General features: G+C 44.8%; 2 protein-coding genes and 1 pseudogene across 4 annotated transcripts in view; 1 reads left to right on the forward strand and 2 right to left on the reverse strand.

Moving 5' to 3' along the window:
• The window catches only part of FSD1L (fibronectin type III and SPRY domain containing 1 like), an 84,160-nt gene extending 81,055 nt beyond the window's left edge, over nt 1–3,105 (reverse strand). For 2 of the 3 annotated variants that reach the window (XM_058672984.1, XM_058672986.1), the window contains exon 1: nt 2,953–3,105. In XM_058672984.1, the coding sequence (XP_058528967.1) occupies nt 2,953–2,967 (15 nt within the window). In that variant the 5' untranslated portion in view covers nt 2,968–3,105. Of the gene's footprint in view, nt 1–2,506; nt 2,855–2,952 lie in introns of those variants that run through there. The other variant, XM_058672987.1, reaches the window with a different exon arrangement.
• A 6,255-nt stretch (nt 3,106–9,360) lies between these two features.
• Nucleotides 9,361–27,621, reverse strand: part of SLC44A1 (solute carrier family 44 member 1) — a 177,274-nt gene continuing 159,013 nt past the window's right edge. Inside the window, exon 16 of the mRNA XM_036496710.2 lies at nt 9,361–10,263. Within this exon, the coding sequence (XP_036352603.2) occupies nt 10,249–10,263 (15 nt within the window). The 3' untranslated portion in view covers nt 9,361–10,248. The remainder of the gene's footprint in view (nt 10,264–27,621) is intronic.
• On the forward strand, nt 16,235–27,500 carry LOC101529026 (chromobox protein homolog 3-like; annotated as a pseudogene).

Here is a 27,621-nt window from a genome sequence, read left to right on the forward strand (position 1 = left end):
TAAAAAAAAAGTTCACAAGTTGGTTGCACTGATATCTTTATAAATTACTTCAAAACACCATTTACCATCAATAAATGAGGCTATATTTTATATGAACCTTGTGGATGGCAAGAGCTATAAAGGATGAAAAACATACTAAAAAACAAGGTTGAAGACAAAAACCTACCAACTTCAAACCATTCTCCATTCCATAAGCTTGGTGCATGAAAGCAAAGAAGGACAGCACAGCAGCAGGAAGTTTTAAAAAAATCTTCTCCACCATCTTTGTAATTTTTAACACTGCAAAATTCAACTTAAGAAGGAGGCCATCAGTATATCCTGGATGACTGCTTCCTCTGAGATCTTATGCTTCTTCCTTTACCTTTTATTATTCCTGCGGTAACCTTTCCAAACAGTGATCCCTGTGAATGTGAACTTGAAGTATCAAATTCCAAGCCCCAGGATTCAAGAAAGGTGCAATGTCTTCTTTGAACATGCACATTTCTTCAGGTAAACAATCCTTTGGGATTTTATCTTAAAACCACGTAAGGGCATAATCAAAAGGTTTGAGTATCCAACAAAGCCATCTATTCGTAACACATCCTGTTCACACAAGTGTCCTAGAAACTTGATATAAAGAAAATCCTTGTGTTTATTCCTGGGAGAGAATACTGCACATTTTTTGTGTCCAAGAGCAGGCCTTACACACCCAACACAATTACATTTTCTTCCTCTATTCTGAGCATCTGTTGCTAGCATAACAGACGTCCAAGGTATTTGCACAGACAAAAAAGCAGCTGGTTAAGCTAATCTATTTGTTGACTATCCATCATCAAGCTTTGCTAAGACTGTCCAGTTAACTTAACCTCTACTGTCAGACTGCATGAGTCACAACTTCCAATCCTCTTTGAATGGGATTTAGCAACTACTCTGAGGGACCACCATTTTCAACAGTCTCTTACACATAGAACAGCAGAAAACATGCTTTAAAGGTGTAAACATCTAGCCTGGTTTGGAAAAGGAGAAAACTTAAGGTTGAGACTACGAAATTAGTAACAACAGCCAACACACAGTACTTAAGTATGCTAGGCACCAGTTTAAAAAAAAAAAAGAATCCACAATCTTTGTAACAAAGGTTGACAGTAACTGTAAGTACAACTGTTATCTCTGTTTTACAGATGAAGAAATAGAGAGCTAAAGCAAACGACCAACTCACACAACTAATAATATAAAGCTCATAGACAGCAGGACTGGAGACCTGACACCACAGTCAACCACTAACTTAAAGCTCAAATCCCAATGCCTTACACACCAGCGTGCATTCAAGCCACCCTCATACTCATCCTTTGCCACCTGCAGGACCTAAGCATTTTCCTTAATACTAACTGACGTACCATCCCAGCTACTTTTAATATTAACCACCTACACCAGAAAACAGTCTCTAGAAATCTAAGTCTCTAGAAACCACACGTGGTACCACTCAAATGCAACATTATTTGAAAGAACAAACACATTCAAATCTTACCCTTATTGCTGATAGCAGGACCCCATCTCTTGACCCCTTATTAAACAGAGGAATGCTCATCTCCTAGCCAAATGAAATGATCCTTATTAAAACACCACTTTAATATTTTATTGTATATGGAATATTCTAGTGCTTTGTAAAATGGAAGAAGCTGCGCTGATCTTTATAACACTTCCAAATATTCTGATTTCTGCACAGAACAGGAAATGGCTAAATCGGTTTAAGTGACTTGATCCATATCACACTGGGCAAAGGTCTCCCGACTCCAAGTCTTTGCTCTCTATTTGATTTCTGCTAATGGCCACTCAGGTGCCCCTTGTACCCAATAAACTGTGCCATGCCTTACAAATTCAGGCAAAGACAATGCTTTAAATGTATGCATAATTAAAACATACAAGACGTAGTTTTGAATGTCTTACTATCAGCGCTCTCCCCGAATGAGCACCAAGACAAGCACCTGCAATGAAGTCACATGCACTTGTGTTAATGACTGTCGTTATCAGCTCTTAACACTGTGCTACTCTCACTCCTCCAAGGCTACTCAAAAAAAAAAAAAAAGTTACTCCACGCAAAATCACCCAAAACGTTGTTCGCATAAATCTTTCCAGTGCCTTCCATCTAATAATAGAAAAAATGGCCTCTTAGACACATCCTTTTATTTATTCTTTCTCTGCTCCGCTGTTAAATAACATTTGCTTTTCTCTCCTATCTTGTACTACTTTTCAACTGCCTTATAATCTAACAAAAGAAAACGGTGGTTAACTCCCATTTAGGGATTATGACTGAATACTAACAATTCCCTTCTAACTACAAAAGACAGCGGTATGCTGCCTATCTTTCCTTCATCAAAAAGGCTAGTTCTGCATATCCTTTCCCGTAACTGTTCTGCAAAGTACAAAACATTCCACGACCCCAAGGTAACTGTGACCTGTCACAGCAACTGGTCAAAGAGGGAGAGACCGCTGCCCAGGCAACTCTCTATTCCCTCACTGCAACAAACACCTGCTCCGGAACACGACGCGGGGAGCGAAGGAGAGGCCAGTACAAAAGAGATTCGGTGCTGAACCCCCACAGCTTGGAGATCCCATTCAGTGGTGGTGGTGGGCGGTTTCCTTATCTGCTCAAGAGGGGACAGTCCCTCCCAGAATCAATGGAGGCCCAAGGCGCTGAAAAAGGGGGATTCACCATGGCCTGGGCACGGCTCCCCGTCTTCCCTCTGGAGCCAGGACCCGGGACTAAGGGCAGGGCAAGGGCCAGCCCGGGTCACCGGGCTAGGTTCCCGCACGGCCGCGGGCCCAACCTCACACAGCATCGCAAGGGAGGCCGAGCGGGCCTCACCCGGCGACGCCGCAACCGAGCCAGCCCCGCGCGCCCCGCGCCCCGCGCCCACCCTGCCAGGGCGCCCCGCCCACCCGCTCCGGCCCCGCCGGCCTCGCTGACCCTCTTACTTTCTGGGAGTCCATGGCGAGGGCCAAGCCCGCTGAGCCCGAACCCACGACGAGGAACCGTGCGAGGTCGCGGAGGGAGAAGGGTCACGCCAATCCCGCTGCCCGCGGCCGCCGCCTCAGCCCCGCGCGGCGCCGCCCAGCCCCGCCTGTCCGCGCCCAGCCAGCGCGCGCGCCGGCGTCGCGCCGCGGTTGCCAGGGTGAAAGGGCGGCTCGCGGACGGGAGGGGGCGAGCAGCGCCGTGCGCCTGCGCGTAGCGGCTCTGAGGGGGTCGCGTCGGAGACCGCTGCCCCCCGGAGCAGCGGCATGGAGGGGTGGGCGGTGCACGGTCGCTTCGGCGGGATCTTCTTCAGTCGCCTCGCCCTTCCCTCATCATTTGCCTGGCCTCTGTGCGTGGCTGTTGCAGGCGCTGCAGTGAGCTCCTGGGCTCGCGGGACAGGGCCCACGAGGGGGAATCTAACCTGCACACACACACCTCCCTACTGTGAGTGACCCTGGACCGGGAGCCATGCCAGCGCAGGCCAAGCTGGTCAGTGAAAGGGCAGGGGCGGGGCGTGGTGGAGGCGTGGGAGAGGGCGCGGGGACAGGAGCAGAAGGTAGCGGAAACGTGGCAACGCCTCTCCCTCTAGCCTTTTTCATCTGTGAAATCATACAGTCTTTGCAGGGGATGGTGAGGGTTTCCTGAGGGCCTAGGACCTCATTAGGGCTAAGCAGACCGTACTTGTCATGAGTGGAGACCTGGAGACTGCTTGTTCTGGCCTGATGATGCAATGCAGGCTGGAAACCCAGAGCCGGTCACAGGCTAGACAAAATTCTTTCCTGAGCAGAGGGTCCTCATCCTTCCATCCTCTTGCCTAGTGCAGCTAAGCACTCGCTCATGATGAATGAGCCAACAGAAGGGGCTAAGTGTGGAGTGCCTGTAAGGTACCAGTTCTGTGAGCTAAGAATTAGGTAACAAAGAATTTCTGTGCCCATAAACATCTGGACAGTCTACTATGGGAGGCTGGCCAGAAATAATGTGTAAGATAATTAGATGTGTTCAGAGGGAAAATGGCAGGGCCAAGTGTTGTGCCCCAGGGGTTGATCTGTGCCCCTTGCCATGCCCCCAGGTCCCAGCTCCTCGGCTGCTAATCCAGTTTCTTGCTAATGTGGGCATGGGCAGCAAAGGATGGCTGGCACAAGTGGGTGGGCTCCCGCATCCCACGTGGCAGGCCCAGATGGAGTTGTAGGCTTCAGCACGGGCCAACCCTGGCTGTTGCAGACATTTTGAGAGTGAATCTGAGGGTGGGAGATCTCTCTGTCACTCTGCCTTTTAAATAGATGACAGTTTTTAAAATAAAGACAAATGGCATGGGGATAAATGAATTCAGGAATCAGGGAGGGCTCAGGTTTCCGCAGGAAGGTCAGAGAGAGCATCTTCTAGGAGTGAATTGAGAGAAATGAGAGAATGGCCCAGGTCAGGATCTGGGAAATATCATTCCAGACAGAAGGAACAGCAAATAGAAATTTGCCAGGGAGGGAGGCTGTTTGAGAAACTGTTCATCCCGCAGTGCTGTAATGACTGTGGACTATGGACTGGGTCTCCCTAACTGCGCTGCGCTTGATTTCTTGAAGGTTGAGTTGTGTGTGTGTGTGTGTGTGCCTTTCTGTATGCCTCAGCACAGGGCCTGTCGCACGCACACTGTATACTCAGCAAATCCCTTTTATAATTGGAAAGAGGTATGTAAGAAATGAAATGAAGGACACACAATAGCAAGTTCAGGCTAGGGGGCAAAGTAGTGCTGGAAAGCCAGGGCCAAGGGAGGGCATATGAGCACAGTTTTGCCCCTGCAAGCTGAAAGTTGTGGCATGCAGCCTTGCAGAAATACGTCCCCTCTCTTCCCTCCACGGGGAGTCTCTTATTCATGCCTGCTCACTTCCATGAGCAGCAGTGAGCACAGCCAGGCGCCTGCTACTGGTGTAGTGCTGCAGCCGCCAAGGCCAGTCTCTGCGTTGCACGGTAAAGCTGAGTCAGCCCAGGATTGGAAAACATCAGAGGTCACACCAAGAGACTGCATAGTTCCCAGCCCTGTCCCTGCTTGCCAGGATGGGACTCATCACGAAGGACAGGAAGCAGCATTTGTTAGTGTCCTTAGTCCTCTCTCATCAAGGACTTGCCTCACTAGTGTCCGAGGGCACTTCCTCAGCATGCATTGACTGACAGAAACACCACCCAGCAGGAGAAAGAAAGAGGCTTTTGGAGACAGTAAGTTGCAGCTGAAATGTGATCGCCGGACTGTCACAAGGCCACACAACTGGGGAGCTCTTTCCTGGCTTCTTGCCTCCGGTTCCAGCTCTTTCCCTGCAGCCCAGCCAGGGGCCTGCGGCTTCTCACAACAGCTCTACCCCATTTGACTTCTGCCCTCGCCAGATCTCTATCTCTGTGACCAGTCTGGTTCCTCTGCCCAGCTCATCTTGGGCCTTGGCATCCCTTTGTTTCCAAGGCAGGAATAGCTTGTTCCTTCCGGCAGTGACCTGTCTTCTCCAGTCCGCATCATTGTCCATCCCCGGCCATTCATTCAGCTGGACACTAATTATCTTTCCCAGTCTATTCCCAAGGCCTTTGGCCTATAGAGGAGCCCTGTGCATTTTCAGTACTCACCTTTTCCCAGTCAAGTCACTTTAGACATGTTCCACGGTAGCCCTGCCAGTAAACAGTTGTTCTTGAATGTGATCCTTGGGTCAGCTGCACCAGCATCACCTGTAACACTTACAGACTTCATGTGCAGTCCTGCTGAGTTGGAAACTCGGGGGCACGGTCTGGGAATCTGCTTTCACAAGTCCTCCAGGTAATGCTGATGCATGCTACAGCTTGAGCAAAATAAGGTTTAAGGAAACCATGCAAACATAAACACAGATGTCATCTCACTCCTTAGGGTTCAGAGATAGTGTATCTGATCATATATGGTATATGATTGAGGTTTCCAGGCTTTCAGGGATCTATTCCTGAGGAAACCCCAGATTCAGACAGTTTCAACATTGCCAGTGCTAGTGTAGAGAGCCTACAAAGACCGGCTGAACCAATCAGGCTGCTTGTCCTCATGAGGGATGCCATGCTGTGTCTGCGGCCCTGAGCTGCATGGTAAGTTCCAGGAGGTGCCCATCTCTTGGAAAGAAGTTTCCTTCCCTTCAGTGTTGCCAATAGGCTTTCCCTCTGGAATCAGTCTAGGTCCACAGGCCCCCGGAGTCGGCAGTCAGAATTAACCCTGACACTGCTGCTTTCCAGCCCTTGGAGCTTTCAGGGATCCCTTAACCTTGTCTAAGTCTCAATTTTCTCATCTGGAACAGGGATCACAATAGTAGTAATTCCCTCTTGGGCTCTTGTAAAGATGAAAGGAGATTGTGTTGTGAAGTACGGTGGCTGGTACTGTTGGCACTCCCCTGCCCATCACGACCTTCTGGTACCTCCCTCGCACAGCTTTCTCTCTGGGTCTTTATGCCCTGGAACACTATTCTCACCCCCCAATCCCTTACGCACTGTTGAACCTGGTTTGTCTGAAGCATAATTGCTAGCCAGATGCTTGCCTTTGCTGAAACCCGGAGTGTTCACCTATGACTACCTACTAATGTCTGGCTTGTATCTTAGCATGTGCCACCTAGTCCAGAAAGACCCTCAGGCTACTGCAAGCCTCAGTGTCTTCAGCTGTGTGATTAAGATCCTAACAATAGCACCCACAAGGGTTCCTGAGTGAATTCAATGACATGATACATTTGAAATGTTCAGTGCAATGTCTGGCATACAGTAAGCTTTCCAAAAATGTTATTGGCATTTCTTCCTACCTACAGACACCTACCTAATGATGTTTACACTAATCCTTTCTGAATGACAGTTAAACCCATCCCCTATGCCAGAGCCCAGAAACTCCTTGAAGTTGCAGCACTAATTTCTGTCCCCAGGCAATCCCTATAAGAGACTCTTAGGAGAGAAAGGGAGTGTGCTGTGCGGTGGCCTGGTGATCTGTGAAGTGGCTCTGTATGTGGACCACTCTAAGCCCAAGTGGGAAGCACTCAACAGACACCCAGAAGGGTCTGGAAACTATGTGAGGAGAGAAAATGGAAGCATCTGTGCATATGTAACTTGCAAAACTCAGGAATGACATGTTCTTTGTGTCTTTATCTCTGTGTGACCGCAGATATGGGTCCTCCAGCGTCCCACAGGTAGACATGGATCCAGCTGGCAAAAGCTGTAAGAAGATCTCTATTCCACAAAATGCCCCCACGCTTCTCACAGAGCCATGCAGAGTGGGAATAGATTGTGCGTGGCAGTAAGAGCCCCAGCAGTGCATGTATCCAAACAGCCATTGGGCACTTGGTTGGCAGGCCAGCCTTGGCACCATTCAGGTGCCGGGAGGGCAGCTGGAACGTATTTCTAGGCCATGAGGTCTCACTATGCTCTAAATAGGAAGCCAAGAATTATTCGGGCGTGTACTAACTCAGCTCTGCCATGGGACTCACCTGTGAAGGACTCTGCATTTCCTCTGCCCACGCTCACTCCATCCTGGCGACCATGAGAGGGAGATCCGCTAGAGTTTAACCATTAGAAAACTACTGTGTCACACTATCTTCTCCCCGTGTCATGGCTTTGTGCTACATAGTGGGGCCAGAGAGATGAGCGAGGTCTGGAAGGCACAGTGTTTCCAGCATGGCCTGCGCTGGCTCTGGAAAGGCCTCTGGACAAAGCAGATTTTTCTGCTTGTCAATCTCCTCACGAAAGGAGCTCATCCCTAGCGAAGAAAAAGTGTTGGCCCCTAGCCAGTTCCTTTCATCACAGAGGAAGATGCTCGTGGTCTCCAGCAAGAACATTTCTCAGCATTCCTCCCCACTCCCGTATATACTCTGAAAATGGTGGCCAGGCTGCCACTAGAGAGATAGGGAGCCCTAGTGGGTAGTTAACTGTCTTCACTGGTTTAGCACCCAGACTCTGGCGCCAGCCTGTCTGAATTCAAATCCCAAGTCTACCATTTCTCATTGGTGTAGCTTTGGGATTTCTCAGCTCTCTGCAACTCTCATTCGAAAAAAGAGATTCTTAACAGTCCCCACTTGATAGGATTAGGAATGTAATACTTAACATATGTAGAGTACTAAGAATAATGTCTGGCATACAGAAATAGAAAATAGATACTGGGTATTATTGTTTTCTAAAATAAACAATTCTAAATAGAACACGAGGAAATGATAGCGTCGGTTAACCTTTGCTGCTTCAGTGCCGATGCTGTCAGGCTGTGGGAGTTCCATGTCAGCACTTCTCAGGAAAATAAGCCTCTTCAAATCCATCCCTCATTCTGAAAGTCAAACTGTATTTTTTTTCCATGACTAAAGGATTTGATGAGCAAAGGTGAGAGCCTTAAGCTGGAAGGGTAGGTCTTGGCCAGGAAGGAGAGGCATCTATAAATTTTTCTTTTTTGTGTATCTTTCAGCTCGTGTGAAGAGATATCATCTATATAAGCTCAGTTTGACTTCCTGTTGTCAAATACAAAAGCAGATCTGGTCTGAATGTTTGTGTCCCTCCAGGTGATGCTGGTGGGAGGAGGAGCCTTTGGGAACTGATTTGTTCATGGAGCGGTAGTGATTGCCATGTGAAAATGCACTGTGTCTCAGCAAAAAACAAACAAACAAACAAACAAAAACAGGTGTTTAGCAGACACTAACCTGCTGGCACCTGGATCTCGGACTGCCCACCCTCCAGGACTGTGAAAGAGAAGTTTCTGTTGTGTAGACGCTTCCTACTCTGGGCATTCTGTTAGAACAGCAGAGCTGACTTCTCGCAGAAGTCAATCACATTGGCTTTGAGTATGAACTCAAATTTGGCATGATTGTCTTATGATTAGAAGAAAGAAAAAGAAGGGTGGAGAGAGATTAGGAAGGGTGGTATTGTTATGGTGCCTGAATTCCAGGCTAAGGTGCTGGGATCCTCACACTCCAAGTGGGAAGCCGTGCACATGTTTATGATCCTGGTTATTTTCAGCTGTTTGGTTTGCAAGAGGAATAGGAAGGACATGGATGGGAGGGGTCCAGGGCAAGGAACTGACCAAAGACCCAGAGACCCCAGCCTCTCCTTCCCACTTCCTTCCCAGGTTAAAGCCCTGTACACCCACAAGCCCCAACTCTTCCTGCTCTACCACCACCACTACCACCACCATCAGTACCTCTGGGATACAGAGATCCTAGATCTATAAGCAGTGTTTTAGTCAAACAGAAAAATATAGTTGGACTTAATGAAAACTGTTGACTTTCTTCCAAAGTCATGTTAATCAAGAGTCAGCAAATGTTTTCTGAAAGGACTGGATAGTCAAAATTTTAGGTCTAAAGCTCTACCCCTACAGAAAAAAGGCAGCCATAAACAATACAAAAGGACAAGGTATGGTTTTGTTCCCGTAAGACTTTATTCACAAAAATAGACTGGGGGGGACCCACAGGATTTGACTCACAGAGAACAGTTTTTTAACCCATGATTTGAAAGAACTTTAGAGTGTTATTTTTCTTAGAAAATAATTCTATAATTCTTCAGTGGCTCTAAAAGCTTGATTCTCACTCTTACACTGCCCACATACATCCACAGACCCCCACCCTAGTCATTGGGGAAATGAAATGGAGCAATGATCTCTTAAGCAGCAATAAGCAGAGTGTTAGTCGGATGGCCTTGCAGTTAAACCTAGATTTGAGGCCTGACCCTGGCAGCTCTGTGGTTCTACACACAGCACACAACTGGTCTGAGCTTCTGTTTCCTCAGAAGCGAAATGGACATGATAAGTGTGACCTTGCAGAGCTGCTGTGAGGGTTCAATGCATGAATATGTAAAGCATCCAGCCTACTGCTTTGCATGGAACGTGCCCTCAATAAATAGTAGTTATTAACCCACATCAACTCTATAAATAGCAGAGTCCAAGAGGACAGATCTAGCCAGAATGAAGAGAATTCCCTAAGGGATCTAGCCTGCAGGCCAGTGACTGGCATCAGACTAGAAGCAGAGGGAATCACTTAAATATACGCAAGGTTAAAAGAGAAAGCAACAGTACATGTGAAGATATTGCTGTAAGACAGATCTGTATCGGATGCTTCTGCTGAATCTTTTATTAGACAGTCCCACTGCACCAAGTCCACTTGGCTCCTGGTGGTTTGGGAACCGAGTTGCATGCTTCCCTTGAAGTAATCAGATCCTAGGGCCTGGTCTTCGGCTGCAAACTCCCAACAGCTGGTGAGTGGGAGAAGCTCGTGTAAACAACCTCCTCTGGGTTCATTCTCCCAGGCTCATGAGATCAGTCACCTCTTCTTCAGCTGAAAAATAAACACATCAAGAAAATGAATGCCTCTTTCCTGGGGAAACATGACACAATGAGAAGTGGTCAATAACAAGGAACAGCTTTGGCTCATCTGTGAGAGTCTGGGTTCGCATTCTGTGTATTCCTGAAATCACCTCTACACCTACATTTAAGATGAGGACAATCATGATTTTTCCTTGAAAGTTGTGAGAGTTGAATATTAATTAGTATATAACACTTAGACTTAACAAGGAACACTAGATACACACTGGCCATGGTTGGTGTCGGGGTTTTTCTCTGACAGGTTTTCAGAATAGCTGAACTCAGTTTAAAAAAAAGAAGAAAAAAGATCCATGAGTCAAATTCAATGTAATCTGAATAATCAAACTTGCATAATTCTTTTGAAGACCCAAATCTTAACTTCAAAGGGACCTTTAGGTTTTTCCCTCATTTTGCACAAGTCTGACCAGGATCATGGATGCTCCTGTTGCGCATCAGTTGAATGTAAAAAACCAGTGACTTGGTCAATGAGCTGAGAACCATCACAGCATAGTTCTGCAGCTGGTAATTCCTATTTGTAGGAAGCACACTCGAATGTATTTAGGACCAGTATGTCCTGCTGTCAACATATTATTCTTGAAGCACTCAAAAGTAGTATTAATATAGGATGAGCTTCTAAAGTCCATGGAAACTGAATCAGAAGTGTGCTTGCCTGCAAGACAATTTGAAACCCATGCATAGTATTTTGATAATGTGCAATTTCTCCAGTATTTTTAAAGATTTATTTTAGATTTATTTTATTTTGGGAAGTCAGTTGTACAGAGAGAAGGAGAGACAGAGAGAAAGATCCTCCATCTGGTTCACTCCCCAAGTGGCTGCAACATCTGAAGCTCAACCAATCCAAAGCCAGGAGCCAGGAGCTTCCTCTGGGTTTCCCACATGGGTAGAGAGTCCCCCTCCCTTTTTTTAAGATCAATTTATTTTTTATTGAAAAGGCAGATTTACAGACAGAAGGAGAGACAGAGAGAAAGACCTTCCATTGCTGCTTCACTCCCCAAGCGGCCTCAATGGCCAAAACTAAGCCGATCCAAAACCTGGAGTCAGGAGCCCCTTCAGGGTCTCCCATGTGGGTGCAGAGTCCCAAGACTTCGGGCCATCCTCTGTTGCTTTCTCATCATGAGCAGGGGACTGGATGGGAAGTGGAGCAGCCAGGACACAAACTGGTGTCCATATTTGATGCCAGCACTTGCAGGTGGTGGATTAGCCTATTCAGCTACCATGTCAGCACCTGTTTTTAAATTTTTTTTGAAGATTAGGTTATTTTAAACAAAGAGGAAGAGAGAAACCGATTATCCATCTGCTAGTTCATTTATAAAGTGGCTACAACAGCTAGGGCTGGGTTAGATGGAATCCAGGAGCCAGGAACTCCCTCTGGATCTGATTTGCTGCCTTCCCAGGAGCACTGACAGGAATCTGGACTGGAAACAAAGTAGTCAGAATCCTAACTGGCACTCTGGTAATGGGAGATTGGCATCAAATAATGACCTAACCTACTGGGCAGTAGTGCCCACATCCTCTATTTTTTTTTTTGAGATTTATTTATTTTTATTGGAAAGTCAGATATACAGAAGAAGAAGAGACAGAGAAGAAGATCTTCCATCCACTGATTCACTCTCCAAGTGACCACAACTGCCAGAGCTGAGCTGAGCTGATCCGAAGCCAGGAGCCAGGAGCTTCTTCCAGGTCTCCCATGCAGATGCAGGGTCCCAAGGCACTGGGCCATTCTCCACTGCTTTCCCAGGTCACAAGCAGGGAGCTGGATGGGAAGCAGGGCTGCCAGCATACAAACCAGCACCCATATGGGATCCCGGGGCGTGCAAGGCAAAGCCCTTAGCCATTAGGATTCTGCGCCGGGCCCTATTTTTAATTGTTAAGGGCTCCTTTTGTTCTCTGAATCTGTTTCTTTTTGAAAGAATCATTCATTTATTTATGTACTTATTTAAGGTGTAGGGAGTGGGATGTCCGTGTTCCTTTTGCTGCTTCACTACCCAAAGGCTCTGGAGCTGGGCCAGGGTAAAGTCCAGAGGAAGGAATTCTATCCACATCTTCCACGCGGATGGACCGCAACTACTGGAGCCATTACCTGCTGCGTGCAGCACACACATTAGCAGGGAGCTGGAGTTAGGAGCTGGAGCAAGGACTCAAACTCAGGTACTTATAATGTGGGTCAGTCATCTTGACTGGCATCTTAGCCACTAGACCAACCGCCTGACCCAAAAAATATTTTCACAGATACAATCCTTCTGGTTGAACTTAGTAATTTTAAAAAAATGTTTTTACCTTACACTCCGCCTGCCCTGCCCCCTCCGATTGCTGTGTTATTTCACTCTTTCATTTGGTCTCTTACATTAATGATCTATCTGGCAGGGTGACCTGACTTTTTAGTTGGAGATGCCTCGCCTCCTGTGGTTTTGCATCTTACAGTATTTTCCTTGGGGTTGGTGAGATGACCCAGAAGCACATTTGCAACGTTTGCTTGGTGGGCGACAGCCTGGAGCTGCCAGGGGAAGCAGGCCTTGGGCCCTACATCTTTAGGGTGCAGACTCAGACTTCATCCCCCTGATTCAGTGTGACACTCTCATGTCCTGTCTGTTGTCTTCCAAGAACACACTCTGCTGGACTGCTGGCTGAGATGCTGATGGCGTGGGATGGAGATGGTGGCTAGATGATGCTCTTTTAATATTCTTTTAGGAGTTTAGTTATACCTCTTAGGAAACCGTGGCTAATGCATTTTCACTTATGTATGTGTCTAGGTGTCACCATGTAGATCAACGTATAGAATATTTCCAACCCCCTGGGGAAGTTCCCTCCTATCCCATCTGAGTCATCTGCTGCTTACAGTAGCCACCAGCCTGACTTCTTTCACTGTACAGAACTTGGCCCATCTTAGAGCTTGGTTTAAATGGAAGAATGTATCACACACTTTTTGTGTCTACCCTTTTTCTCAACATTTGCCTGTGAGTTTTTTGCTGTGTCATGTGATCACATCATGTTTGGTTCATGTATTTGCTTGTTGATTCTTGAGTTGTTTGCAGGTGGGGACTGCGAATATATCCTTCCAAGGACACTCTTGTACATGCCTTTGGTACATTATGTGCTATGCATCTCTGTTGGATACACATTCAAGAATGGATTTGCTGGACCTTAGGACCTAAATGAGTATTAATTTTCAGCTGCAATTGATGCAATGAAGCAGGTTTCACATGATTGGTACAGATTTATTTTCACATGACTGGCATATGATAATAGGTGGTATATGGGCCCACAGCCAAGCCAGTACTTTCCATTTTTGCCATCCCTGTGGACGGGTTGTACTAGCTCATTGGGGTTTTGATTTGCGCTTCCTCCCTAACTGAAGAGATTACAGAAGATTTTACGTTATTTGAGCATTTGACTTTCCTCCTTTGTTGCTTTTTAAAGATTTATTTATTTTTATTGAAAAGTCAGACACAGAGAAAGGTGGAGAGACAGAGAGGAAGATCTTCCATCCATTGATTCACTCCCCAAGTAGCTGCAATGGCTGGAACTGAGCCCATTCAAAGCCAGGAGCCAGGAGCCTCCTCTGGGTCCCAAGGCTTTGGGGCATCCTGGACAGCATGCTTTCCCAGGTCAAAAGTAGGGAGCTGGATGGGAAGAGGGGCTGCTGGGATTAGAACCAGTGTCCATATGGGATCCTGGGGCGTGCAAGGTGAGGATGTTAGCTGCTGGGCCACTGCGCTGGGCCTGACTTTCTTCTTTTGTGAAATGCCAGTCTGTTTAAAGCCTTTTACCGATTTGAGTTATCAGTCTTATACTGCTTTGCAGAAGTTCTTTATAAATTTTGATTAAGACTCATTTACCAAATATGTCTTCAACAAATATCTTTTTCCGGTCTGTGACTTACCTTCACTTTCTTTTAGTGATGTCTTCTGTTGAACTTATGTTCTTAATTTTTATAATGAGGAATTGACGACTCAATTTCAAGCAACTTGCAAAGAAAACTTTTCCTCTAGCAGCCTGAGCTGCCTTTCTAACCTTGCAGTGGTACACTGGAACAGCATGTGTGCTGAGCAGCCGACTGTCTGTGTTCCAGGGTTCAGTGTTACGCTTCGTATACCAACTGTTATCATGACTGATCATTACCAGACACATATTAGACCATGCTACTCTAGGATCTGGTAAACAGGAAGACAGGGCCGTCATTGGTTATTATCACAGACCATACAGCAACAAAGCTGTGGTCCCAACAACAGAAGGACCAATGAGTCCAGTCCCTGTGCTCCCTTTTTGCAACTTGCATGTTAATAACACAATTTTGGACACATTTTAAATAATTATGCAAATCCTTCTGTACTTCTACATGAAGTGGAACAAACAGAAAGATGGAGCTCTCTATTACACACAGAAGATAAGGCTTTATTACCCTTAACAAGGAGTGGTCAGAGGAGATAGTTGGCCTGCTAGTTAAATATTTACCAAGAGTAGGACTGCAAATCAACTGCTCCGAAACGGGAGCCACAATTCAATTATTTTTCATGTCCAAAGTAACAATATTTTCATATTGTCAATTTACTGTCTTTGGTAACTTTGCTGCATATAGTTTATACTAGAAGTATGCTAAGGGGCAGGCATTGTGTACAGTAAGTTAGTCTATTGCCTGCATTATTGGCATCCCTTATATACACTGGCTGAAGTCCCAGCTGCTCCAGTGCAGCTCCACGCTAATGCTTCTGGGAAAACAGCAGAGGATGGCCCAAGCCTTTGGACCTCTGACACCACGTGGGGGGCAAGGATGGCGTTTCTGGCTCCTGGCTTCAGCCTGGCCCAGCCCTAGATATTTTGGCCATTTAGGGAGAGAACTAGCAGATGGAAAATCTCTTTCTCTCTGTGTGTTTATGTCCTTCCCTCTGTCACTCTGTCTTCCAAATAATTTTTTTTTTTTAACAAAAAGAAGTATATGTATGGGAGGAAACAGAACTCCTCAAAGTTGCATTATTGTGCACATCACAAAGCATTAAATATTTCTCAGCTACGTTTGAAGGTGTTGAAATTGGTATAAGGCATTAAACCTTCCTTAAAATTACTGGGTTTCAAATTCTTTTCGCTGAGGTAGGTTGAACTGAATCAGGCCATTTTTGTCCATTTGTTTCTAGGGAGACCCCTGGAGCTGATTACAGTGACATGTTTATTTCAGGTGCGTCCCCTTCTTATGATCCTGAAATCTTGAGCAGCATGCCAGTCTCCTATCCATGCCATCTGGTAGGTGAGAACAGTACAGTTTAAGTATTCCCAGATACTTGTTGAAGACTAAGATGGTGCTCATGTCTCTAGCATTTATCAAAGGTCAGCTAAGACATAAAATAGTGGGACAGAATTGTGAGCATAGAAACTCATGTATCTCTGATCAATGGATTCTTGCCTTGAAAAGAGAGCCACGAGCAATCCACACAGGAAGAAATAAACTTTCTAAAAAGAACTATGGAATAACTGTGCTTCTCCACACAAAAGGACATAAGAACAAAAGGACATAGGTCGGAGACCTATCCCACTCCATGAACATCAAAGGTAAGTCAAATTGATCAAAGCCCTGATTATAGCTACAACATACAACTCTGAGAAGGAAACTCAGGGTTAAACCTTCATGGCTATGAACTGGGCAATGATTTATTAGATAAGACAGTGCAATAACAAGAAGTCAAGGAAAAGAGACCAAAATAAAAAAACTTGTATGCTTCAAAGGATAAGAAGCAAAAAGACATCCCAGAGAAACTTCAAAGAGAAACTTTAATAACATGAGAAAATTGTAAAACAAATATTAACAGAAAACAAAATACAGAAATCACTGGGCGACTGTTCTCGCTCCCTCCTTCCCACTCCGCCCCTCGGGGACCTAGAGGCGCCACGTCACACGTGTAATAGCTCTTCAAGCCTGCAACAAGAACAACAAAATGGCCTGCAGTAAAACTACATTGCAGAAAACGGGAAAGAAACAGCATGGACAAAGTAAAGAGGTTGAAGAATTTGCGGTGGAGAAAGTGTTGGACCCACGTGTGGTGGGCGGGAAGGTGGAGCATTTGCTGAAGTGGAAGGGATTTACACACGCTCACAGTACCTGGGAACCTGAAGAAATCTAGCTTGTCCAGAGTTAACTGAAGCATTTCTTAAGTCTCAAAAAAGCTGGTAAAGATAGAAAATCTTTACCTGACAGTGAATATGATGACAGTAAATCAAAGAAGAAAAGAGACGCCGCTGACAAACCAAGGCGCTTTGCCGGGGTCTTGATCCCGAATGAAAAACTGGTGCCTCAGACGATGCTGAAGAATGGATGCTTCTGATGAAATGGAGATCAGATGAAGCTGACGTGGTGCTGGCAAAAGAAGCATGCACGAAGTGTCCGCCGATGGCGATTGCTTTTTATGAAGAGAGACTAACTTGGCATTCTTGCCCACAAAATGAAGCTCAGCAATTGTTTGCATTGTTTTATAAATATTTTTATATTTTTAATTATTTACATATATGTATCATTTAATTGTTTAAATAATTGAAATAATCAAATACATATTCTGTGTTAATTATATGATATCAAATGTATATATTATAATTAAAGCTGTATTATTAACACACCATTTAATCATTTAAATTAAATCGCTTGAATAATTAAATGATAAAATTTGTTTTATTTATTCACTAGTTATTAAATATTATGCAATGTGTTTTATGCAGTTTAATTAATTGCTAATAATTAAAATATAATAAAATCAATAATTAGCATGTGGTAAATGGCATATAATTATATATAAATTGAAATACAATTAGGGCCCGGCGGCGTGGCCTAGCGGCTAAAGTCCTCGCCTCGAAAGCCCCGGGATCCCATATGGGCGCCGGTTCTAATCCCGGCAGCTCCACTTCCCATCCAGCTCCCTGCTTGTGGCCTGGGAAAGCAGTTGAGGACAGCCCAATGCTTTGGGACCCTGCACCCGCGTGGGAGACCCGGAAGAGGTTCCTGGTCCCGGCATCAGATCGGCGCGTACCGGCCGTTGCGGCTCACTTGAGGAGTGAAACATCGGATGGAAGCTCTTCCTCTCTGTCTCTCCTCCTCTCTGTATATCCGGCTTTCCAATAACAATAAAATTAAAAAAAAAATACAATTAAATATGCATTGTTTTATGCATACATAATCTGGATCTTGTTTTTTATTTGCCAGTGTGAAGAAATAACTACATTCTAATGAAAATCAAGTTTGATGTGTTGGTTTGAAAGTAGCATTGGGGGGTTGTGAATTTTCTTTGCATTGGTAGCACTGGTCACTTCTCACAGATTTCAAGAAAGCTTTTGGCAGTTGCTTCCTTCATCCGCGAACAGCTGCTGCCTTGGAGAACTGTTTTTCTAAACATCGCACCCACTGTCAGAACCTGACTCTCAACTCCCACCCAAGGACCATTCTGGGTGGTTGTGTGTATACATAACATACTTTGTAACTGGGTTTCTTTCTTTTTAAATTTCCTCAAAAGGAAGATCCTGTAAAAACTTGCTGAAATGTCCTTCTGAGCAACCTAAGACATAAATCCCTTCGAGTCAAACTGGGAAAATTGCCTTGAAGCCATTGCTGTTCACATAACGCCTGTAGCTCGTTCAGACAGGTGAGATGATCCAGAAGAAGCCACATCACAATCTGTCTCTGGATCTACAGCCGTAAACATTGTGGCTTACCTGATCCTCACTGTTACTATTAGTCTCTGCATTCAGGCAGGAAAAATAGACCCCTGCTGCCCTGTAAAAAACTAAGTAACATAAATGAACATTGGACAATTTCTTCTAGCGAGCCACTACTTTGCAAAAGTCAAAATCCATGTGCTGTTATTGATTAAAATGTCATGATTCATAGAATTTCTAAGACTTGGCTTAGGGACATTGCCAATTTAGGATCTGCTGTTAAAGTAGGTAGTCAGGCTATTGTAATCGAAATCATTGACCTGCATGGGTGGTGTTGTGTGGGGTCTCATTTCTTACACGGAGGCTCTGTCTGCACTATTTGGGAACTGGTTCAGCAGATGCTAGGAAAATACACTAACTTTGTAGCAATCAGAATGTTACTCCAACTGTATATTGTTTATTGTAAATACTGGTGAACAATGGTCAATAAATAGTTCTATATTTCTCCAAAAAAAGAACTCATTGAATATGAATCCCACTTACTTCAATCTATTAGAGTTAATATGATCTGAATAAGGAACGTGGAAAGACACATGAAGAAAGTGCGCCATGATCTTTGTGTTATGAGGACAGCATCTTTTCATACTTGAATAATTTGGGTTGTACTTTTAACTTAGTTGAAGTTGACCTTTTGAAAAATCTATGATGAGCAAAATGACTTTTCTCTTTATCATCTAGATATAATTTGTTTCTGTATCTATACATTTATTCATTTTATTAGTTAAAGATATCTGGATTGAAGTCAAGCTGTCACGGATAATTGTGATTTGGGGGAAATTATCAATCTTCGTTGGCCTGTTTCTGCATCTGTGTGGAGGACAGAACGAAACATCTACTCTGGGGGAGTAAACGAGGAATGGTACCTAAAGACCCGACACGAGACCCACTCATAACAGGTTGCTAAGAAATAGCAGCTGATAAGATTTGATAATTGTGATTTTTAAAAATGGAAAATGATACAAAGTAGTGAGAAATAGAAAATATATGGGCCAAGTCTTCATATTCTCCCCGGCTGGAGAATTATTTAAATTGCTATTTTAAAGCAAGAACTATAAAACTTAATGTATTCTTGGGACTTAAAGGTAATGTAAACCAGACATGCAGCGATTAAAAAAAAAAAAAATCCAAAGCCTTAGGAACAGTGCAATGCGCCAACTCCAGGAAATCCTCCCATGTTGCTTAATCACGATGACATCGCCCCCTGGTGGAACTAGTGAGGCATTACATGCCCCTGGGGACGTTGATTTTGAAGTAGTTTATATAAAGGCTAAATCACTTATGTATTGCACTATGTGTTCCATAATCTCCTTTGCACTAGTGCCAAACTACCCAACTAGTCCCCCTTAAATACCTTCACCCTCATCTGTTTTCCTACACAGATCAGCATGTAGGAAATGAGAATCAGATCCAAGTTATTCCCACTGACTGCAATCACCTTGCCATGGCCTCATAAACGCATGAAGTTGTTCAGCCTCAGAAAGGCCAAGCCACAGTGGCCCATCCTGCGATATCCAGTACGTTCTGGCAGCTTCCCCACTTCAGGGCTTAGCAATATGCTCTTTTCTGCCTAGAATGTTCTTCCTCTGATTTCCATTTGCCAAATCATCCATCCAACCGTTCTTGCCCTCGGACAGCCCTTCTGCGGTCTTGCAGTATGTACCTGTTATGTCTCTTGTCATCTCGTCTATTGTGTCTCACTCTTTTCCTCTAGGGCATTTCATTGCAAATTATGCTTTTGCCTGTTTTCTTGTCTATTTGCGTAACGGCTGTATCTTACCAGGGCACAGTACTGCACAGTGAGTTAGAACCTGTGTCCTTCGGTACTTTCTACAATGAGATGCCTTGTGGTCAACAAAAGAAATGATTTCAGTTCGTATAACTGACAATAAATGGTATTTTAAATGTAAAAAAAGCAGAAACATAATATGCACGAAAGAATATGGTAGTACCCACATAATTATATTCTTGTCTTAAAATGTAAATATCTGAAACATATGTATTCCTCATACATACGTGTGTGTAAGAAATCCTCCAGGCGGATTGCCTCTCATGGCCACATGTTAGAATCTGTTCATGCTGAGGTCAGCGCGATGGCTCAATTAGCTAATCTTCCCCTTGCGTGTGCTGCTGCCCCAGATGGGTGCCAGTTCCTGTCTTGGCTGCTCCACTTCTTGCAGCAAGCAGGACGATTTTATTTTAGTCTTTCCTCCCTAATTTTGTCTTGAGATAACAATATTAAATAAAGATAATACAATGAGTTAGATGTCACCAAAAAAAAAAAAAATCCTCCAGGTGTTATGGCAGTTTGGTAAATTGTAAGTGTAATTTAGCATTTTTTATTTATCTTTGAAAATGCTGTTTATGATTTTGCAGATACGATAGTTGTGTCTGTGATACAATGGAATGCTAAGTTTTGCAGGTGTGGGGAAGTTAGAATAATCTGCAGGGAGCTTTGCATCTAGGATGGTTGCTAACCTCTGTGGGATCTCAGGCAGGAGACCAGATGGAAGTCCGGGCTCCCATTCCCTTCCTGCCACTCACTCCTGCCAACACTGAAGGGGCCTCTGTGCTGACTGGGGACTCCCAAGCCCACAAGTCCAAGCCTGGTCCATGCCCCCTGCCATGCCAAAGTCAGTTTCTACCATTAGGAGTAATTACATGGAGAAGATATCTATACAGGCTTGTCGGGAAAGGAGTTCTAGGGTCTTGGGTAACAGGTGTGGTCATGAGCTTAGGGTGGACACCTCCCCTTATCCCTTATCCCATGGAAGGGGACCCAAAGGAGGAGGACAAGAGAACAGGCCTTAGAGTTCAAGGCCTAAGGTGGTACTGATTGCATCTCATGAAAATCAACTTGGAAAAAAGTCTCTTCAATTGCTCCTGAAGTATGGTTTTGTGTAGGTCCTTATTTTCTAATTCTTCCTTGTCTATGTCTTTCTACGGCTCTCAGATAACGCGATCTCATCTTCAATTCCTGGCTAACCTAGACAATGTGATTCCTTGTGTATTCATGGTAAATCAATGCTTTCAGGCATTCATACCTTCTCTAGATGCTGGCTTTGCAGCTGGTGGCATCTATAACATGCCAAAGTTAATCTAAAAGATGACCACTTGTGAGTTTGAAGAAATAATAGGACCTGGAATGACAATTTGAAAAATACCAAGGAATAACTCTAGGCTTTTAGCTTAAACTTCTGGCTTGGCAGTGATACCAGATATAGACATGGGAAAGGCTGAGAAAGGACAGTTTTAGTAGCCGCATGAATCATGGACTTTATAGCCTACTATTGGGCATTTAGGTGGATTATGATATTTTATAATTTGCAACAAAACTTTAATTTTTAGTAAAATATTTTTATGATCTACAATTTCTAAACAGAATTGCCGGGTGAAGGACATACACACTCTTGAGACTTTTTAATATGCATTGTCAAGTGACATTTAAAGGACCAACAGTTTCCTCCCATTGTTCTGCCTACTCAGGTTCTGAGTGTCCCTTCCCCTCCCACATTCTCTTTGTTTAGTCAATAACTAAGCTTTTGTTGTCTTCCTACTATGTCCCAACATAGGGCTGACATAATCTAGCTTTGCTCCTTGTTGGAGGCCGGAGAAGAATTGAGAAAAAGACGCACTACGCCTAACTTTAGTTTTTGACTTGGATAACTTACATATCCTAGGTTCTGCATACCAGGCCAGAATCATTTAGATTGGTGATACTTTTCTGAGAATTCGGAAGTAGAAAAATGCTTCACACTGTATAGAACATAAACAGACCAGCCTTTGCCCCTACAGATTTGTAATTTAGAGGAAGCCTTCTTACAATGAATTTTTAAAATATTATACTTCTCCCTTTCAGCCAAAGGCCACATCAACTCCTCAGTCTATGAGACAGGATTATGCTGCCCATGCTCGGTGTCATGGCAGCTGATGGAAGAGCACAGAACAGGAGACCCAGGCCGGGGAAGGAGGCCCTCATGCCTGACATGTGGATACAGTTCATACTACTTGATTGTCTAAGATGCTATTTGGAACACTGACCGGCAAACTTGTAGACTTTCTTGTTGTAAATCAGAGGAGTCCAGTCTAACAATAGTGCCTGCCCTATTGAAGAAGCCTGAATGGGAAGACTTGGGTGTGCACAGCCCTGTGTTCACGGCAAGGCCAGTGAAAGGCACCAATGTGTTGAGGGAAGTGAAGGGACGTGTCTGGAGTATCGAGAGCCTGATGCAACGGTGATGACGAGTGTCACTACTCTCCCCTCTGAACACGGGCTGTTGTGTAAACTCCTGTAATCTATAGCTTTGCTCATGACTGTGGCTCCAACACCTAAGTGACTTGCCAGGAGGACTCTGACCTTTACTGAATTATATAAGTCTTTGAGCCGTTTTGTCCTTATCTTTCAAATGGGAATAACTTTTTGATTCTTACAAGGACTTCAAATGATAATACACATAAAGGCATTAGTACAGTAGCTTTCCAGCAGTTCAGCAAATGATAGCTGTTCTTGGAGCTCTGCGTGAACTTCTATCAATGTAATACCTACAACATCAATGCATTTGTCTATTTGAAAATCAGAAGAATCATTTCCAGCTGTTGTTTTGTAATGAAAAAGAAGCAATTATAAATTGATTAAAAAAACTTAACACATGTCTTTTAAAAATACAAGTAGGAGGCCCTGCATAATGGATCAATGGCTAAACCCTCACCTTGCAAGCGCCAGGATCCCATACGGACACTGGTTTGTGTCCTGGCTGCTCTATTTCCCATCCAGCTCCTTGCTTGTGGCCTGGAAAAGCAGTCAAGGAGGCCCAAAGCTTTGGGACCCTGCACCCATGTGGGAAACCAGGAGGAAGCTCTGGGCTCCTGGCTTTGGACCGGCTTAGTCCTGGCTGTTGTGGCCATTTGAGGAGTGAACCAGTAAATGGAAGATCTTTCTCTCTGTAAAGCTGATCTGCCTTTTCAATAAAAATAAATATTTAAAATGAAATAAAAACCCAAGTAGCACATTCATAATTAGAAAATGCAAAATCTGAAACTTTTCAAGTTCCAATATGATTCCACAGTGGAAGATTCCACAGCTGACCTTATGTAACAGGTTGTGTTCGAAATGCATGCACACTGAAAATATTACATACAATTATCTCCAGGCAATCTGTATAAGGTACAGATGAAATATAGGTGATTTACATGTTTTGACTTTACTCCCTTCCCCAAGATAATATTGTTGTGTCCATGCAAATATTCCCAAACTGTCCAAAACCTGCAAAACACTTCCGGGCCCTTTATTAGGGATACAGGATAGTCTACCTGCACATGATCTTACTAAACCTTTGGAATTCTACATATCTGCTGATATGTTCAATATTCATTTAAAACACCTGTACTCACCACAGTTGTGCTACAGATCTGGCCTGCTACAGTAGGATGCTGAAGCAACGTAACAGAAGGCCTACCTAGATTAGCCGTTTCAGATTAAGTGTGGCCTTACCTCATAATCAGCTCAACTTTATTGTCCTTTGTAGATGTCCTTACTTTAGAAGGAAAGAAAGACATGTGTAAGAAATGAATGTGGGAATCCCAGTAAAAGGAGAGGGGTTTCAAATTGCTCCTCAAACCCCATTATGCATATGTGTCTCCATAGAACTTAGTGAATGTTGTACCTTTAAATTTCAAAATCCAATAGGAGGTCAACATTACATAAATAATAAAAATGAGACATGACCCACAATTCAATTTAGTCATGTATTTTTACCTCCTCTCCCTTCCTAGGAATCACTGTGGCTTAGTAGACTAAACCTTTGGCTATAGTATCTCATACGGGCACCGGTTCTACTCCTAGCTGTTTCACTTCTGATCCAGCTCCCTGCTTATGGTCTGGGAAAGTACCAGATAACAGCCCAGGTCCTGGTCCCCTACCCATGTGGGAGACCTGGAAGAAGTTCCTGACTGACGCCTGGCTTCAGATCAGCTCAGCTCTGGCTATTGCAGCCATTCGGGGAGTAAACCAATGGCTGGAATCTCTCTCTCTTTTTTCCCTCTCTCCTTTGCTATGTGCCTCTGCATTTCAGATAAAAATAAATGTTTTAAAAAAAACTTAAGTCACTTGATCTGTTTCATGTCTTCCTGCTACAAGGTAACAGGGTACATTCCATCCCCATCGGGGAGTCCTGGATGAAAAAGGCTCTGAGGATGGTGTATTTTCTGTGAATAATGGAAGACAAGAGACCTCTGATCCAGTGTTTGAAGGACTGTCCAATAGCACAAGCAGCAGCTACTTTAGAACACGGAGCAGGGCCGCCATGGGGAAGGTCAGAGGCAGCAGCCTGCTCGCTGGCAGACAGTTGGCATGGGGACACCTGCACTCTGAGGCTCCCGGCACTGCTGGGAAGGAGGCACTATGGAATTAATATCTATTAGTAGTTAACAGTTGGCTGTCCCTGTAGCTTGGGAATTCCAAAGGCAGTAGATGCTTCAGAGAATATAGGATATTTGAATCTTCCAAATTTCAGATTGGGACATACAGTCTGTTTTAAGAATTTTCTCCCAACTCATCTATTTCCTGATACTCTTTGTAAAACTACCTTGATGGTATGTTCCCTTTTCCTACCCTGTGAGCTTATCAGATCCTAAAATAAAAGTGATTTTGGACATACTTTATACCCTTCAAGACCACATAGAGCAGGATTGTGTTTTAGGTCCCCATTCTCTCTTCTTATCAGGCACTGCTTGGTATTGCAGTCACCCTAGCGCCGACATTCACAGAGCTGCAAAATACTAAATGTAGACTCGCATGTTTCCTACCACAGGTCTCCGCTCACACCAGGGTTCTCCAGTGGCTAAGACTCTCCCTGTTGGGACTTCTCAGCTTTTGTCCTTAGCCTCTACTTATTCATCAGACTCCCCGCCCAGATTAGTTCAGGCATTATCTTGCTAACATCTTGGTACTTCCAGGATATGCAGTGTAACAATAGAATGTGTGTGAGGGGACTGTTACCCTAAAGGTTGTCTCTGGAAATCAAAGATTAACTTAGCAACAAATTTTTGAGACTAATGTCCTTTTGGCTATTGACTTGGTGAATCAGCAAGAAACTCCAGTCTGTTAAGACATACTACAGCCCAAGGGCTTACCAGACCCTCTTCTGATATGGGGCCAGACCAGTCAGCTACAAGCTGCTTATCTGTGCAGATGGAACAGCCTAGTCCATAGGCCAGGGAAGCCTGGCTTTGCAGGTCAGATCAGCCCTGTGCTCTATGGCCAGTGCTGAGCAAATATGGATAGAACTGGAGTCCTTATGGAATAGCACGGAGGGTGGCGGGTAGGAAGACTGAGGCTTGGATAATGACTGTCAGACTGCTTGCCTGAAAGAGCTCCACATCTTTAGGGAGTGATTAAGACAGAAAAATCTGCAAATTATGAAATGTGATTCTTTTTTTTTTTTTAAAGATTTATTCATTTTATTACAGCCAGATATATACAGAGGAGGAGAGACAGAGAGGAAGATCTTCCGTCCGATGATTCACTCCCCAAGTGAGCCGCAACGGGCCGATGCGCGCCGATCCGATGCCGGGAACCTGGAACCTCTTCCGGGTCTCCCACGCGGGTGCAGGGTCCCAATGCATTGGGCCGTCCTCGACTGCTTTCCCAGGCCACAAGCAGGGAGCTGGATGGGAAGTGGAGCTGCCGGGATTAGAACCGGCGCCAATATGGGATCCCGGGGCTTTCAAGGCGAGGACTTTAGCCACTAGGCCATGCCGCCGGGCCTGAAATGTGATTCTTATTTAATTGGTGGGTTCTGGAGGTAAAGCCCATTGAACAACGCAGAATGACGTAGACTCGCATGTTTCCTACCACAGGTCTCCGCTCACACCAGGGTGCTTCAGTGGGTAAGATTCTCCTTGTTGGGACTTCTCAGTCTTTGTCCGTAGCCTCTACTTATTCATCAGACTCACTGCCCAGGTTTGTTCAGTTACTATTTTTGCCACTGTGGAGTGGCCATAGCTCGAAAGCTGTGTGTTCCTGGGCTCCTGATGATTCAGTGGGACCAAGGGAAGCATGAAAAAAGAAGGGAAAGGACTAACATGTTCTGGCCTGCTATGTGTAGGGACTGGACTAGGGATTTTAAACGTGTGATAAAGTTTAGTGATATGTTAACGTATCAGGAGGTCAAGATTCAACTTCAAGTCCATCGGAATCCAAACACTTGGCCAGTGTGGTGGAATCTACATGGCACAGCTGCTGACAAAGTTGGAGCAGGGAGAACCAATGGTACTATTTACTCATCTTTCACAAGCGAAGGCCTTTATTGCATGGAAGTCCACAAAGTGGGCCACTCACCCTGTGGTGACAAACACCATGAAAACACTTTATCACTTAGTATTTTTAAAGAGTGCTTGACTATGCAGAAAACAATGTTCTGTTTTATTTCATGCCTGGGGCTCTGAATGTTAACCTAGTAGCCAACTTCTAACCCTCAAAAGGACCCTGTGGAATTTGCCTGAGGACTGTGTGATAAGGAATTCTGTGTGGGGCCCTGCTGGATCCCAGAGAGAAGGCAGTAAGTAGCACAGAGATCCAGTGGCATTGAACACCTACCTACATGAAAAGAACTCCTTGGGCCCGGCGGCGTGGCCTAGCGGCTAAAGTCCTCGCCTGGAATGCGCCAGGATCCCATATGGGTACTGGTTCTAATCCTGGCAGCTCCACTTCCCATCCAGCTCCCTGCTTGTGGCCTGGGAAAGCAGTCGAGGACGGCCCAATGCATTGGGACCCTGAACCCTGCGTGGGAGACCTGGAAGAGGTTCCGGGCTCCCAGCTTCGGATCGGCGCAGCACCGGCCATTGTGGCCACTTAGGGAGTGAATCATTAGACGGAAGCTCTTCCTCTCTGTCTCTCCTCCTCTCTGTATATCTGGCTTTTTAATAAAAAATAAACAAATCTTTAAAAAATAAAAAAATAAAATAAAAAAAGAACTCCTTGCTCTAGCACACAGGCCAAATCTAATTGCCAGGATGCTCAAAGATGCCAAAGAGATGGGACTTTTTGTGTTGAACCTGTGTGCAATTCTCCACTGATTTATTCAGCTGGATTTAATCTCAGTGAAACAAGAGGTGCTCTTCTCTATACATGGATATGCCAACGGAATAAGCAATATGCCAAAAAGCAAAACTTAACTTTCTGGCTACTCACTACCTGCAGGGTGAAAGTGAACCTTACGGCAGACAGATGAGGCCTGGCCTGACTCCAAGCTCTCCTCTCCCAGCTTTTGGGGTTTCACACCTTACAGGAGGGGATGCTGCATTCCCCTCCATTGCCGCTTCACACCTCCAGGCCTGATCTCTGTCCTAGAACTTCTGGCTGATAACGCCTGGAGAGGCTCTGGACGGACATGTCGTATGCCTCAACCTCACTCTGGTGTGAAGATGAACTACTGTCATGCACGTGTCCATCGCTGCCCTGATCACACTGACCCCCTCTCCATCTGTGACCTGCGCGCTCTCTGAGGGGCACTGCCATACAATGAAGGAGAGGAACTGATTGCTCTCAGATGCATGGAATTGTCCCCCCTTGGTCTCATCTGGAGTCTTCAGTGACATACGCGAACTGGCTTTTTCTTATATCTCT

The sequence above is a fragment of the Ochotona princeps genome, chromosome 14, assembly GCF_030435755.1.
Source record: "Ochotona princeps isolate mOchPri1 chromosome 14, mOchPri1.hap1, whole genome shotgun sequence".
In the NCBI taxonomy this organism is placed as follows: Eukaryota; Metazoa; Chordata; class Mammalia; order Lagomorpha; family Ochotonidae; genus Ochotona; species Ochotona princeps.